The sequence below is a fragment of the Leptinotarsa decemlineata genome, unplaced genomic scaffold (genome assembly GCF_025532065.1).
Source record: "Leptinotarsa decemlineata unplaced genomic scaffold, Ldec_3_MD MMD2_tig00003557_RagTag_RagTag, whole genome shotgun sequence".
Lineage (NCBI taxonomy): Eukaryota > Metazoa > Arthropoda > Insecta > Coleoptera > Chrysomelidae > Leptinotarsa > Leptinotarsa decemlineata.
Genome location: NW_027412590.1, coordinates 2083110 through 2097211, shown reverse-complemented (window position 1 = coordinate 2097211; position 14102 = coordinate 2083110). Strand labels below are relative to the sequence as shown.

The window sequence follows — 14102 nt, the reverse complement described above, 5'->3', positions numbered from 1 at the left end:
TTCTCAATAGCTCGACGTGAATCTTTCATAGGTGATCTTATTATTCTTGTCCAAAAAACCTTAGATGTTTTTAGATTTCGGACGGTCGCTTGCTAGAACCTTGCTTTTGTGTTGGCTTTAGGATAGATACTCTTCTGAATAGTTATTAAATCCTGACCGTGAAAATCTCCTCGGTTTCATTTACTCCTGCTTACTAGACAACCCACCATCCCAGCAATATGCTGATAAAATAACGAATCTACAGGGCGGCTCTACTGATTCCTCTGAATTCAGAAATTTAAACCGTTAGACACCCTCCTTTCCTCAATAAAATTTCTTCTCTGGAAGAAATTTTGATGAGTTCTGATATTCTCATCACCTACTATATTCCTACTATATTCCTACCACCTACTATTCTCAAATTATTTACAAAAATGAAATAAAACGGATCACTTTCAATATATTAACAAGACTGCAAAAGGTCGAGATAACTCGCAGGAAGATGCTATGATGAGTATTAACTCACTAACACTGAATATTCGAAATGAAATAAAATCATGATCCTACATTTATTCCTCCATTCGTATTCCATCCATTCGCGCATTCACATCGGATCAATCTTCTTGTTCACCAAAATAAGGTTTGAGGTCTATAACGTGCCCCACGTTGGGCGCCAATTCTTTTATATAACATACCTTAGTATTTATGTTATCACTAAAAGGTAGTTCGGCCCAGGATAGTCGATTATTGTCGGGGCTGGACGTGGGTAAGGAAAATATTTTTTTTACAGTCGAAATAGATGGAAAAAAGTAAGCCCTGGGGCACCAGTTGAACGGATTCAACAGAGAAGGGTTTGGAGAAATAATCAAAAAGTCGAAAACGAAGCTCCAAGCTTGAAATTTATATTAAATTGATATATAGAAAGAAATATTTACAAACTTCACTACCAACTGTGTAATAACTCAAAAATTGATTTTCATATGTTATTTGCAACGAACTAATGTAAAAAAACAGCAAATATATTTACATCAAGTTCAAAGAACCGATACTTAATACAAAAAAACATTCACAGTGAAGATATTAATACGCCGCTATAGGCCGTTTTGATCACGATATTACTGCTGAAGAACTCTTACTTCGGAACAATAACGAATCAAAAGATTCGAGTATTGAACTGACAGAGATAGACCTTTACGTACATTGAAAATGAGGGAACAAATGAGCAGTTAAAAGTAACTGCCTGAATCTTAATTTATCCAGAATCTACTTTTCGATTAACTTCAATCAAACCCAATAATTATTACCCCCGTCAAGAGCTGTCTTAGATGCACAGAGAAAAGGTAAATGCTCAAAACTATCCTCTAATTTCAGGAATGAACTGTAGATTTCAGTACTCAAACCGCTCCAAAATATATCAACAATATCAGGGCTTCTATCAGGGTTATCATCATGTTTGATATTTTTTCTTATATACTTGCTACGGCTCTCCGTTGGTACTTTCTAGTACTAACTCCTCATATCTCAAAGAATGATATGTATGATGCAACTATAGCTTTTTCGAAGAATTTCTCCCATTACCAGATAAATATTCCTTGAAAGCTTTTTTTACCACAAAAAAAAATTAATAAATTGTCTGACAGTGCTCGACGTGAATCTTTCATAGATGATCTTATTATTCTTGTCCAAAAAACCTTAGATGTTTTCAGGTTTCGAACAGTTTCTTGCTAGAACCTTGCTTTACGATAGATACTCTTCTGAATCGTTACTAAATCCTGACCGTAAAAATCTCCTCGGTTTTATTTACTCCTGCTTACTAGACCACCCACCATCTCAGCAATATGCTGATAAAATAACGAACCTACAGGGCGGCTACAGATTCTTCTCTATTCAGAAATTCAAATCGTTACAGGCTACTAACTTTTTTTAGGTTCAACTCAGTACAGCTCTTACTTTACTGTTTGAGAACATTTTGTCAGATTCATAACTCATTGATCAATGCGAGTAAGATAATCACAAATGGGCAAATTCATAACTCCACAGTGCTTGTTTGATTCTCAATGGCAATTAAGTATTGAGAATTTATCAATTTCAAAATATGTCACCAAATGTAAAACTCAATCACTGAATTGACAGTTCGTTTTGGAACATATCATTTTTAACAAAAAATGGAGATGAAAAGTGAAACGAATATACCTCGTTCAATTTTATTGGAATCGCTTCTCTTTCACACGAAATAATTTCCAAAAGTGAAGATTGGAATCAAATACCTTCTGAAGTAGGAATTGATTCTACAAAGCAAATTGATTTGAAATGATTCCAAATCAACAAATTGAATTTGGGTAGTATAAGATATGATAAACTAATTCTTTGGAAATGAGAAATCAGATATGGAATCAACATTCTTCTCAGATACTGATGATGTTCATAAAATAATATCCATTTCACAACACTAACAGATATACTTACAAGAATCCGTGTTCACCTCTACCAATATCGTGAAAGATATGAAAGATATACTGAGTGCTATCATAATACCAAGTAAACGTAATCTGAGATCTATTTTGTGAGCAAAAACAGATACTATCACAGTTGTTAAAGCTGTTGGTACAGAGGTCAGCATAGATGTTATCGATGCAAAATTAGTCTGTAGAAAAGTTTTGTTATTGGGATCATAATTCTCCTGGCTAATATCCCTGAACTTGAACATCCAGTACTGAAAATTCAAAACATTTATTGAAATGACATGAGATAATCAACATTGCTTTTCTAAATACTTTCAAATTCGACCCATTTCAAATCAAAAAGTGGTTAGTGACAAATAAAGCAAACATTATTATTCTGATGACATCAATCTCTATCAAACTTTCACTTGAAATAACTGAGAGGACGTTGTACAAAATGTCAATAATGATTTAGAAAATTTCTCAAATAACCCAGCTGCTCATGAACTTGAACTGAACACCAGTTAATATCAATTATTACGCAAAAAATAGCTGAAAGCAAAGTTCTGAGTGATGTACGACTTGATGATACAGTTCCGATAGTAATTGAAGGTAGTCATGATTGATTGATTAACATTTTCTGCATGATTTTTGATATCACTGTTAGTAAAGAAATATTCCATATTCTTGGTCTCTCTTGACGAATCGAGTAGTAAAGAACATAATGTTGCAGGATTATTGAGAAGTTTATCTGAACCAGCTGAGGTACCCGTGGAAATGACTTCATTGATGGATTCGAAAATTTCAAACTCTCTTCAATCAATTTAAAAACAACATCTACGAATGAGTATCGATATTTGTACTAGAAAACAAGGTTTAAGAATCATTTGTCTCGGTTGTACACACTATATTGCTATACTGAAACCATGCCAAAATGAAGTCGAATTGGACTATCGTAACATGGGAAAAAGAAGTAATATGAAATACTTACATCTGTAGCTGTAAGGAAAAAGGTGAGTGGTACCATTCCTGCAACTCCAACAAACAAGAAAAAGATCGTGATAAAATAATATTTATCTTCTGGGGGTGGTGCCGGTGGACTTTTCAGTTTCTGAGGGAACCTTTCCATAGACAGAAGAGAAACTGTAATGAATAAATTTGATAAAAGTTGTAGCATGTAAATTTTCGCTACTTCATTTTGTAAATAAATAAAAAAGTTTTAGACCAACATAGATTTCACTCCGTGGTGACCTACCCTCAGCGAACGTGAACATAACAAACATAGATGTGAAGTTGGTTGTCTAACCTCATTCATAGAAACCTTATAAAAATCCCATTGCTAATCTTGATTGTTTTGGTTATGGATAAGTTTCACAAGTAGTGTCTTCGAGTTGAAATTTTCTGTTGGCATTTTCTGTTTAATTTTAATTGTCAGCTGTTTGATGATATTTTGACTGTCAACTGTTTCATTCTTTGTCAGTGTAACCAATTAAGCTCTAGGGGGTGTCTGATCAGATACAACCAAACATACCATTACTTTATCCTGTTCAGATTGGTCCTTTATGCATGGAATATGCAAATATTGATAGGTCAAAACGCTAGTACCCTATCTTCCGGAAAGAAGAAAAAAAGGAATTATTTTTCTGATCAGTTAGGATGATAGATTTCGTGAAAACGACAGGTGTCTGCCCTACAGGTGTTTCTGATTTTGTTCGGCTGCCGAATCCTGAATTTGTTAAATGATCCTAAGTGGATATTTCGTTCTAACCATCTTATTATCAACCAATACGTCATGGCTTTTGATAGGGGCCTATATTGAACATTTACGACAATTTGGTGTTTGAATACTTTGTACCACGCCAACGCCACGACAGTTTAAAAAAAAAAATTTATAGGGTTGTTGTACACGGAGGATTTTCACCCAGGGAATTCTCACGGTTTCTGTTCTGGTTGGTTATCTCCCAAGCTTTGGTTTAACCCCTAGTCTACACTGGCTCCCCTCCTATTTTATTGACCAGTCAATTACTGTACAATGATATATTTTTGTTTGTAAACGAACCCATAGTGCCAACCAAGCATTTGCTCCTTTTCATTAAATAGAAAAAGTGCTGCAAAGTGATAACTATAATGATACAATTATTCATTTGAGCATCTTGTAATGATGAATATAAAAGTAGCCACATGAGATAACGAATCGTTTTCACTATGAATACTGGAAAAAAATTCAGTCACTTATGTCAACGCTAATTGTAACAGAATTTTGTAAGAATCCGAAGAGTTGATTTGTCTATTACGATGCAAAAAAATTGATGATCTTTGAAGAGGGGATGTAAGTAATAATAAGTAAGTAATAATAAAAAGTGGGAAAACGAAATTCAGAACGTAAGTATTTGTGAACAAAAATATAACAGAGCAAATTGAAAAAAGTTTGATGTGAAATTATGAAAAAGTCGAAAAGTAGGCATTTAGCAACTTGAAGAAATAAAATCGGTGCTCGTAGGAAGCGTTCTGAGCATCAATATTTTTCTGACAGGTAATTTTCATTCTGTATGCTGAATCTTTCTTGTTTGATGAATCAGAAATCTTTTGCAAGAAAGTTCTTAGGTGTTCAACTGATCCATCATTTAAATTCTCCATTGAGATATCCATTGCACACAGGAGTTTCTCTCACAAACAAACTGAAAGAAAACATCATTTCGAAACACAATATTATATGTAGAATAGGATCGAAATGTAATTCACATGAAACACAATCATATTCAATGTTATACTTCGGAGGGGATTTGCAAGGGAAAGTACTCATTTATTTCATAACGACTTGATGCTCTTGTGACGATGACTATACGTAAACACATTTATGAAGAATCTGTTAAAATCTGTTTTTCCATTATTCAGCTGTTGCCCCCCTACGAACGACAACTATCAAAAGTCGAAACTTGTACGAACGAAGGACTAACACGTTCTTATTTCTAACGTGTAATCCCTAACACGGGTTCAACGATAGAAAGTTGAAATCAGTTTCCGGCCTTGCGGTTCGAACCACCGGTTCACACAGCGGCAGCGGTCAATTGAGTGAGTAGAGCAAACCACCCACGTCAACTCACCAGGCTATCGTTTCACCATAAGGCCAGAACAACCAAGTGAAGCGTCCCTATGGATGATATCTGCTTCAATTTCATAACGGAAGTTTATGGTACAAACTGAATAAAACAATATTTCCATGAGATAATGGAGTAGTTGTTTCGGAAGGATTTTTCCTCTTCTGTGATTCATTGTACATGTGGAAAAAGTTGTTTTGGAAGAGTTTTTTCTCCCAGTGTATGCACTATATATTTTAATAAATACTTTGTAAATTCAGTTTTTTTGACTTCCTCTGGAGGTTTTTCACATTTTTCATTCGATGATAAATAAGTAGAGAATCGAAATTAATGCAAAATGTATCGACAAAACAACAAAGATGATGCCAAGGGGGCACCAAGTTGTATTCTTGCCAATAATAATAGAAGGAGAAGGGAAGCAGAATTGATTGCAAAGAAAAAATAAAGTTGGTATAATAGTCGAACGTTTCGTGCAGAGCATCGAATGAAAAAAAAAGTGAGTTTATTGACCAAGAAAAACAAAAAAAATACCAACAGAACACTAAGCAATATCTTGCAATATCAATCACGGACCACATATTTACAGTTGAGGCAACCACAACATTGTGGCCACGTTGACTGCACTTCGCGGTTGACCCAACCACATTTTTGTGTTCGACTTGCGGTCATATCAACCGCATTTGCAGTTGAGGCAACTGACATCTATATTTTGTGGTGTCAGAGTTTAGTGCCAGTTTCAAAATAGATTTCGTAGAAGCACTACTACTTCTTATTATGAGGAGAAGGAGAAGACGTAGGAAAGTACGATCGCTTTGGGTACATCTACTTCTGGCTGGGCGACAACAGGAAGGAAATTTTTATTTCATTGGATAAACTCCGGCAAGACGAAAAAATTTTTTTAATTAAATACTTCAGAATGTCCATTAGTTCTTTTGATGAATAAATCAGAATTTTGAAATCAGAAATTGAACGTTGTGAGACAAATATGAGAAAAAGTACACGACGGTGTACGCGGTTGGGTACGACTACAAGTTTGTGGTTAGTGTACGGCAGATGCCGCGATGACATTTCGGCGGAGATCAGCAGCAAGTTGACTGCAGACGCCTGTTTTGACTTTTGTGAACGCCCGTGTACGTGTAGTACAGTATTTCTTATGGGAGGCTTGAGTTCGCTGGAACGCGACTGCAATTGTGTGGTCGATTCCGGCTGCAAAATGTGGCTCGTGTACGGGCTCTCTAATTGGTGCCATGTTAGTTATGAGTGAGTTGTTGGTGAACTCGAAAAAGTGGGATGTGTTTGAAGTTCCTAACGTTCCATACATAAATTAAAAAAATATGCTAGAAAATATTTATGGATATTCAAGCATTCCATTATTATGTTCATGATTACATTTTTCAAACAATTTCTCTGAATGCTTTTCAGAATGCTGTAAATTGAATTCCCCGTTTCATCAAATGTTCTATCAGTTCGCGTCGATTTTCAGGTCTGGTAAAAATTTTTTAATTGATCATTTGGAAGTTCCTTTGCATTTCAAGGAATCATAAGTGATGTTTCTGTGGTTTCTACGATGTTTATTCAACTATTTGTATAACTTCCATTATTTCGTTTCATGATTTGGATCTGCATTAATATTATTATTAAATATTTCATTTGTGATAAAAGAACGAATGATGTAATTTTTTTGTCAACACTCAGTTTGCAGCATAATATTTCTTTATCTCCAAACCATCGATTGATGAACGTCACCTGTAAACATAATTTTCTGATTTTTCTCTGGGTTTCTTCTTTGTGTCCAAATCGTATTCTTTCTATTGTTGTCGACGGCTTGAATGAATAAAATATTGAGGTACGTCCCTATATAGTTTATTGGTAACGATGAATTTGTATTTAAAAATAAAGTTCCAGGAATCACACGTTGGAAGGTGAGACCTCGTTAATCATTAGCTCGCACAAGTTTCGACTGCTGAGGGTTTTCGTTCGTAGGGGTACCACAGCTGGTTAACGGAAAAACATATTTTTTTAAACAGAGATACTTTTATGAATCATTACACAAATTCAATTTCAAAACATTTCGAAGAATACCTTGATATATTATAGCTTATTGAATGTTTCATACGTTTCGTCAGTCTATATAATTTCCTCAAGATCAGATTCTTGATTTCTATTGATTGAATAGTGTCCCCAAAGTAAAGTGTATTTGGTACACAGCGTCGAATGTCTTTCATCATCATCATCAAATAGTTAAACTTGAAATAATGAGTGTACCTGATGTTTTTCAGACCTGACAAGACTCTGAGAAACAATCTTTGACGATGAGTTTTCTAGGCATCCCATATAGTCTTCGAAAGTTATTTCAGTTTTAACTACAGACAACTTTGATTGCATTTGATTCAGATCTGAGACCGACAAAGTCAGTCATTGATAGTCCATTATTCTTATCCTTCATAATTCCAATCACTTTCTTATCCACTTGCGGAAACTATTTCAGGGTAGTCGACAGTATTGAAGTATTTGTAGCAATAGTATGAAATGGAATCATATGGGTTCTGATCTTAAATTTCATAAATCAAACTGTCCGTATCTGTATACAGAACTGAAGAGTTATTGAAATGAGAGAGCATATATTCATGATGGAATCCTTATATTGTCATTTTCGTCAAGACTAATATGCTCATTCTCACATACATCGGTTTGTTCAAGTACAATTGTAATTTGTTCAGCTCCATCGCTACATGATTCTCATTGAAGATGGTACAATTTGAAATATATGCCTAAGCACTATATCTTCCGTACCAGTCTCTCACTAGTTTCTTTGCTGCCTTCCGGTCCGCAACTGAAAGTTGTGCAAGTGCGGATAAAAATTGCATAAACACTAGTGGCAGTGATTCAGATGTTTCGCGTAAAAGCAACGATAGCAATGATATAATTCAAATACTAAACCCGGTTCAAGAAGATTATTGAGAGAGGAAAGTTTTGACGAATTGAACGGGGGGAGACCCGCACGAAAGTGCGGGTCTCCCGAATACTTTCGAAGCAGAAAACACTATTACCCTGAGCACTACATCGAGGGACACTACAGACAACAGATACACATATACCACATTCCTAAATATTACTGGAGTTTTTTCCCAACGCCAAACCGTTATTTCATCACGTGTTTCGATCACCAAGTGATCATCTTCAAGAGAAAGATTAAATTAATCATACTTACAAAGCTATCCTTATTCATACCTTACAGGTATACAAATATATCATACATAGATACAGGTATATACCTGTTGTAGGTACTTGCGTCTTGAGTGTCTCAAATTGATTTTACGATTTGTCTTTTCTACTTGTCTTGAATTAATTTTACATTGTTATGTGAATCTAATGATTGAAATATCATGAGCTATATAAAATCAATTTCAAAATCGCCCTATCTACTTACTTATTTAATTTCACAATATGTCCTTATGTAATAGTAAGGTACATCTAATAAATAAAATATTATTTTAACAAGCTATAAAGTATATTATTAGGTATCGGTTCATCAGTGTTATTCATATTATTATCATGTTTACTTATTTCTACTCTCATAAATATCTAGATGCCTGTTGCTGTTAACTTGTCTAACTAATCCTAATGAACTGAAACATATGGAATAGTTTTGATGCAAAATATGATGGGCGACTGCTGATTTTTCAGGTCTTCTATATTATAAGTGTGCTAAGTGTTCCTTATATCCTAGTTTAATAGATGTCCCTACATTAAATTTAGAGAACTCCAGACTTTTTCGAATTCTCGAGATTGTCTATTGGACTTCCCTAAGCTGGCTCTGTAGTGTATGGCTCATTTTTGAAACAAGTAATATCACTAACAATTCCATTTTCAATAGGCGGAATGTTCATTATTGGTCACAACAAAATCCGCGTGGACACTTTGTGTAGTGTCCAGACATCAACATCGTTTCGATTTTAACATGAGAGTTGGGATTATCGGTACGAATGTAATAGGGCCTTTTATCTATCGAAACAATTAACAAAAGAGCGGTACATAAATTTGTTAGTAAATGATTTGGAAGACGCTCTAGTCAATTTGCCTTTAGCGGTTACTCACAGCTGCTGTTTTTAGCAGCAAGATGGTGCTCCATCACATAACGCTAGAATTGTTTGTGATTATTTGAACCGTCGCTTTCCAGGACAGACTTTTTCCTTTGAAGATAATATCAAGAATCAAGTGTATTCTCATAATTTTTGAAATGAAGTAGATTTGCTAAAATTAGTTATTGCATCCACATGTACGCTCGTCTGTGAGACGAGCGCTTGTGCTTAAAAAATAATGTCGGGTTTTTTGAACCCGACATCTCCTATAATACATATTAGCTCCTTGTTATTGCATTACAATAACATTTTATAAACTGAACTTGAACAATGCGAAAATTCCGGCAGGTAGTAGGTTGAAATTTATTATAAATAAAACTAATCAATTCACTTTATGTATCAACATATGACATTTTTTTCCAGCGCGTACTATCTAAAATTGAAGAAAAGCAGGTTAAGTAGGTAATCACTTTTCATTTTGCGTAAGAAATGGTTATGAAATCATATCGTGTGATACGTTATAGTATTCACAATGAAAAATGTAGTCATATACAGGGTATACTTCAGTTTCGGCCCATATAAAAATACAAATTTTATGATGTTTTGTAAAAGATGAAACGCCGTAAAAAAATTCAGTTCACGTTATCGTGTAGTCCTTCCAAAGTGACTATGGCAAGTTGCTATTTGCTTTACGTTTCCTTTGAAAATAAAGCTAGGTAAAAATAAACTCAAAATTCCCAAATTCTGGTTTTTCCTTGGATAACTTCGAATCTACTCGGAATATTGTAATTTCCTAAATGACATATTATTAGTCACATAAATGCGCTACTTTCTCTCAGTTCAATCTACCCCGTATCACTTATCGTTTTCGTTATCCCCCAGCTGTTCATTCTCATCTTGGACACAGTGTATTGCACTACACTAGTAGAACTCAGTGACTTTTTCCAAATGGCTATTCAACTAGCCCAAATAGAAGCTGTAAATGCGTATTTTGAAAAATAATACAACGAAGAAATTAACGAGGAAGTCCAAAGACTGGAAAATTTATTGAAAATACTAAAGTCACACACGAACTAGAAATCAGAACCAAAGAAGATTTCCGGAAACTATCAACATTCAAAGGTTCACTTCTCTTGAAAAAGTGTTTAGGCCAAAACCACTGTAGCCAACTGAATAATCCGATACCAGTAACAGGCTCGACTCTTATCTGAAAACGACAATATGGAAACGAAGGAAAATAAGACTTCCGTAGAAACCCCAAAGAAAAAGAAAAACAAAACAATGTAGCTATGTGAAAAAATAATTCAATTGCTCCTCTATTCTATTGCCAGCCATTCAGATTCTTTCATTAGTGGCATCCGGAGAGCAGACGAAGTCTGTATCAACTTGGTCTCCATGGAGCCAATCGACATCATCAGACGATGTTTCACAACGGCGCTCAATGCAGGTGAGCTCATTTGCCCTTCCAGCAGCAAGTCGCTGTAGCCGTATTCTAGCTCCATGACGATTTTGTTGAGAAGTCCATGCTGAATTGCCTATCAGCAAGGATTGAGGACCGCTCACGTAAGGTCGGGGTTGGAAGGAATGGGATATTGAGTTTTCATCACAAAATTCATTTCGTGGGGCGAAGTTTTCATCCCACAGCACACGAATTGGGAAAGGGCATGGGGGGAAGTCCAATCATTCTGTTACAGATATTTGAATATTTTGAAAATAATCAAATATCACACATATCTCGATTTATGAATATAGTTATCAATCTTTGCAACCACTTCCTCATCAAATTTGATGAGGTTGCAAAGGGAATTCATGTATGTAACAAGAGGACTCGGATACTTCGTAAGGCTCTGGAGAATGCTTCCTGCGTCGGTGAAATGCAACATATGGAAACCACTTTGAGACACATAAGAAGACAGTAGAAGTGCTAAAGGAAGCATAAGAGACAGCAAACACTGGAAACATTGAAATAATTCCATTTCAGCATATAAGGCATCTATATTAAATCCGTATTTCTCCCGACCCGATGTAGGACGACCATCGGACGACATCGGAAGAAAAACACTTGAGTTTTAAAGTAGGTGCCTCTATTGGAAAGGGTAGTCCGATACGACGATAACCAATCACTACCGATTACTGACCGACGAGTAGTCAAATCAAAAGTGTTCGTTTTCAGTCTGATCTTTAATTCCGACGGAGTGATATAATAATGAATAATAAAATTGATAAAAAGTTTTTGATGATTCTTGTGAGAGAAGAGCCTCGCTTGTAGGATCAGCGAAACAAGGATTACTATAATAGTGATATTAGGCCTGAACTATGATGGGTTATTGGGGAATAATCACTGGTAAAAGGGCTGATGCATGCTCTGGAGTTAGACTGGCCAGTTATGTCGTTTTTTATGCCTTTAAGAATATAGTTAAACTTTTCCATAAGCATACGATAGTAGTCCTTGAATTCATCCGGGTAGTTTCTTATAAGTAGGGAAGTTTTTGAAAAATTCCCCTTCAGATTTATTTTCATTAAACTGATGCACCCATACATTTTTTCTACGTCTCCTATTAAGGAGAAAATTCTTTTCTTGTTTAAGCCACCACAAAAAATCATCTTAAGAGTCACTGACAATTACCCCCAAAACACAACTTTAACTGATAACCTATCGGGTCGAACCAAGTCCAGTGTAGGTAGGTTACAACGGACTGCATCGGATCGTGGGGCGTCCCACATCAGGTCGGGAGAAATACGGATTCAATATAGGTGCAGTCTAAGTTGACAATTAGGACTGGCATAATCGGCAATTTGAAACAAAAGAATTCTGATGCAATTATGGAGGATTGCAAAGTTATCTTCAAACAGAGAATCTGAAATGTTTTGAAGAATTAAGAGACAGTAAAGGTGAATACAACATTCGGAAGTGGATTTGAAATTGCCAATGCAAACAAATTTTGAAAGAAATCAAATATTTCACTACATCAAATGCACCAATCTATCGTGACACAAATTTAAATGTATGGACCGAAGAGCAAGTTATTACTCCAGTTGAGAAAAAACTTTCGAAGCGATTTTTAATCCAGTAGTTATCAACTTCCCAGCGTGGTTTCTCATTCATAGATTGTTCACCTCAAATTGCTTTAAAAAAAACATGCATGGATATAAAAATGATGATGAAGCCTGTTACCTCGTATCTATCGTATCTACCGAAGGATAAAAAAAGCATGTGAATCTTATGTGTTTGCTGCCTTCATTATTTTTTCTCTGAAGAAAAATTCAATAGTTATATGGTCTATTGTAGGTTGGTGAATGAAGCAGCGTAGAGCTAAGGAGGTGTGGAATGAGTTTAATGATTGTACCAATTTACAAAAATTCATGAAAATTTATATTCTTCTTCTCTGCGAGGTGTTTGAACAATTTCGCACGAGTTGCCTAAAACATATGAACTTGATCTGAGAAAGAGAGTTTTTGATTTTTTACTATTCCATCTTGATACAAAAAATGTATGAACCTTCCAGAAAGAGGAAGAAAGCAATCAATTTCAAAAAAGTACCTCCATACATAGATGTATAGATCATCCAAAGAAGTAACTTCCAGACACAAACTGGAAAAAAAGTGAAATATTGCTCCTTCATGTCGTGGTGCTGTTACGAATCATTATGTTTCAACCAAAGGAGGGTGATTTTCTATCCTTCCAATATCCTAAGTGAAAAACAAATCAATTCAATTGAATGAATTGTGTGTTTTCCTTTTTTCTGTTATCCAGATTGGTACTGTAGAGCCCTAAGGCAAGTACCTTGTGACAGGTGGAGATGACAGTGATCCATGTTAATGCGAATTTTACTTTTCACTAAGTAACGAATATTTTCAATACTAACTGGGTAGCGAAAATTGTTTTTTTCATATAATTCAGTGTTAATATGAATATATTTGTTTTGAAAGAATGTTTCGTTCTTCTGCTGTTACAATCTGTCAAATTTTGTTTTTGCAGTCAAGTGAGTATATTTGTTGCATTCAATTGGTATAAATTATTACAGAGATATTAAATCATATTCAGTTACAATATTTTTTCTGAAATTTTCACTTACCTTTTCTTTCAAACACCTCATTATACTGGTTTATGTCAGCCATATTTATGTTTCAGTTCGTTCTATTTGATTATGAAGTATTCATAAATTTTTTGTTCAGGGCAACAATTCATCAATAAAAAGATTTGTGCGTCTGATCGAAAAATAATCTAACCACAGTTATGAATTATTGATGAAGATAATAATGATCAGATTTGTGCTTTTTTATCAGAAATTGTCAAGTGCTCATTGTTCCTGAGATTCATTTTTCCAATTGTTGTTTTTCATATGGATTTATAGTGATTGTTTCTTCAATATTGATGATTCGAAGAGGTTTTGTATTAAAGTGTATAATATATTAAAATTCTTGCAAAGCGCTTTCGACTTTTGTCATCATCAGTGCTCACTTGTCAGGCAACAAGTGAGCACTGATGATGACAAAAGTCG

General features: G+C 34.9%; 1 protein-coding gene across 4 annotated transcripts in view; it reads right to left on the bottom strand.

Moving 5' to 3' along the window:
* Positions 1-13833, bottom strand: part of LOC111510559 (equilibrative nucleoside transporter 3) — a 45999-nt gene extending 32166 nt beyond the window's left edge. For all 4 annotated transcript variants that reach the window (XR_012466129.1, XM_023166476.2, XM_023166477.2 and 1 more), the window contains exons 1-3: positions 13677-13833; positions 3412-3563; positions 2446-2692 (exon numbers count right to left, since the gene is read on the bottom strand). Coding sequence is in view for 3 of the 4 variants with exons in the window: in XM_023166476.2 (XP_023022244.2) it covers positions 2446-2692; positions 3412-3563; positions 13677-13719 (442 nt within the window). In the remaining variant the exon portion in view is untranslated. The remainder of the gene's footprint in view (positions 1-2445; positions 2693-3411; positions 3564-13676) is intronic.
* Positions 13834-14102: the final 269 nt, after the last annotated feature.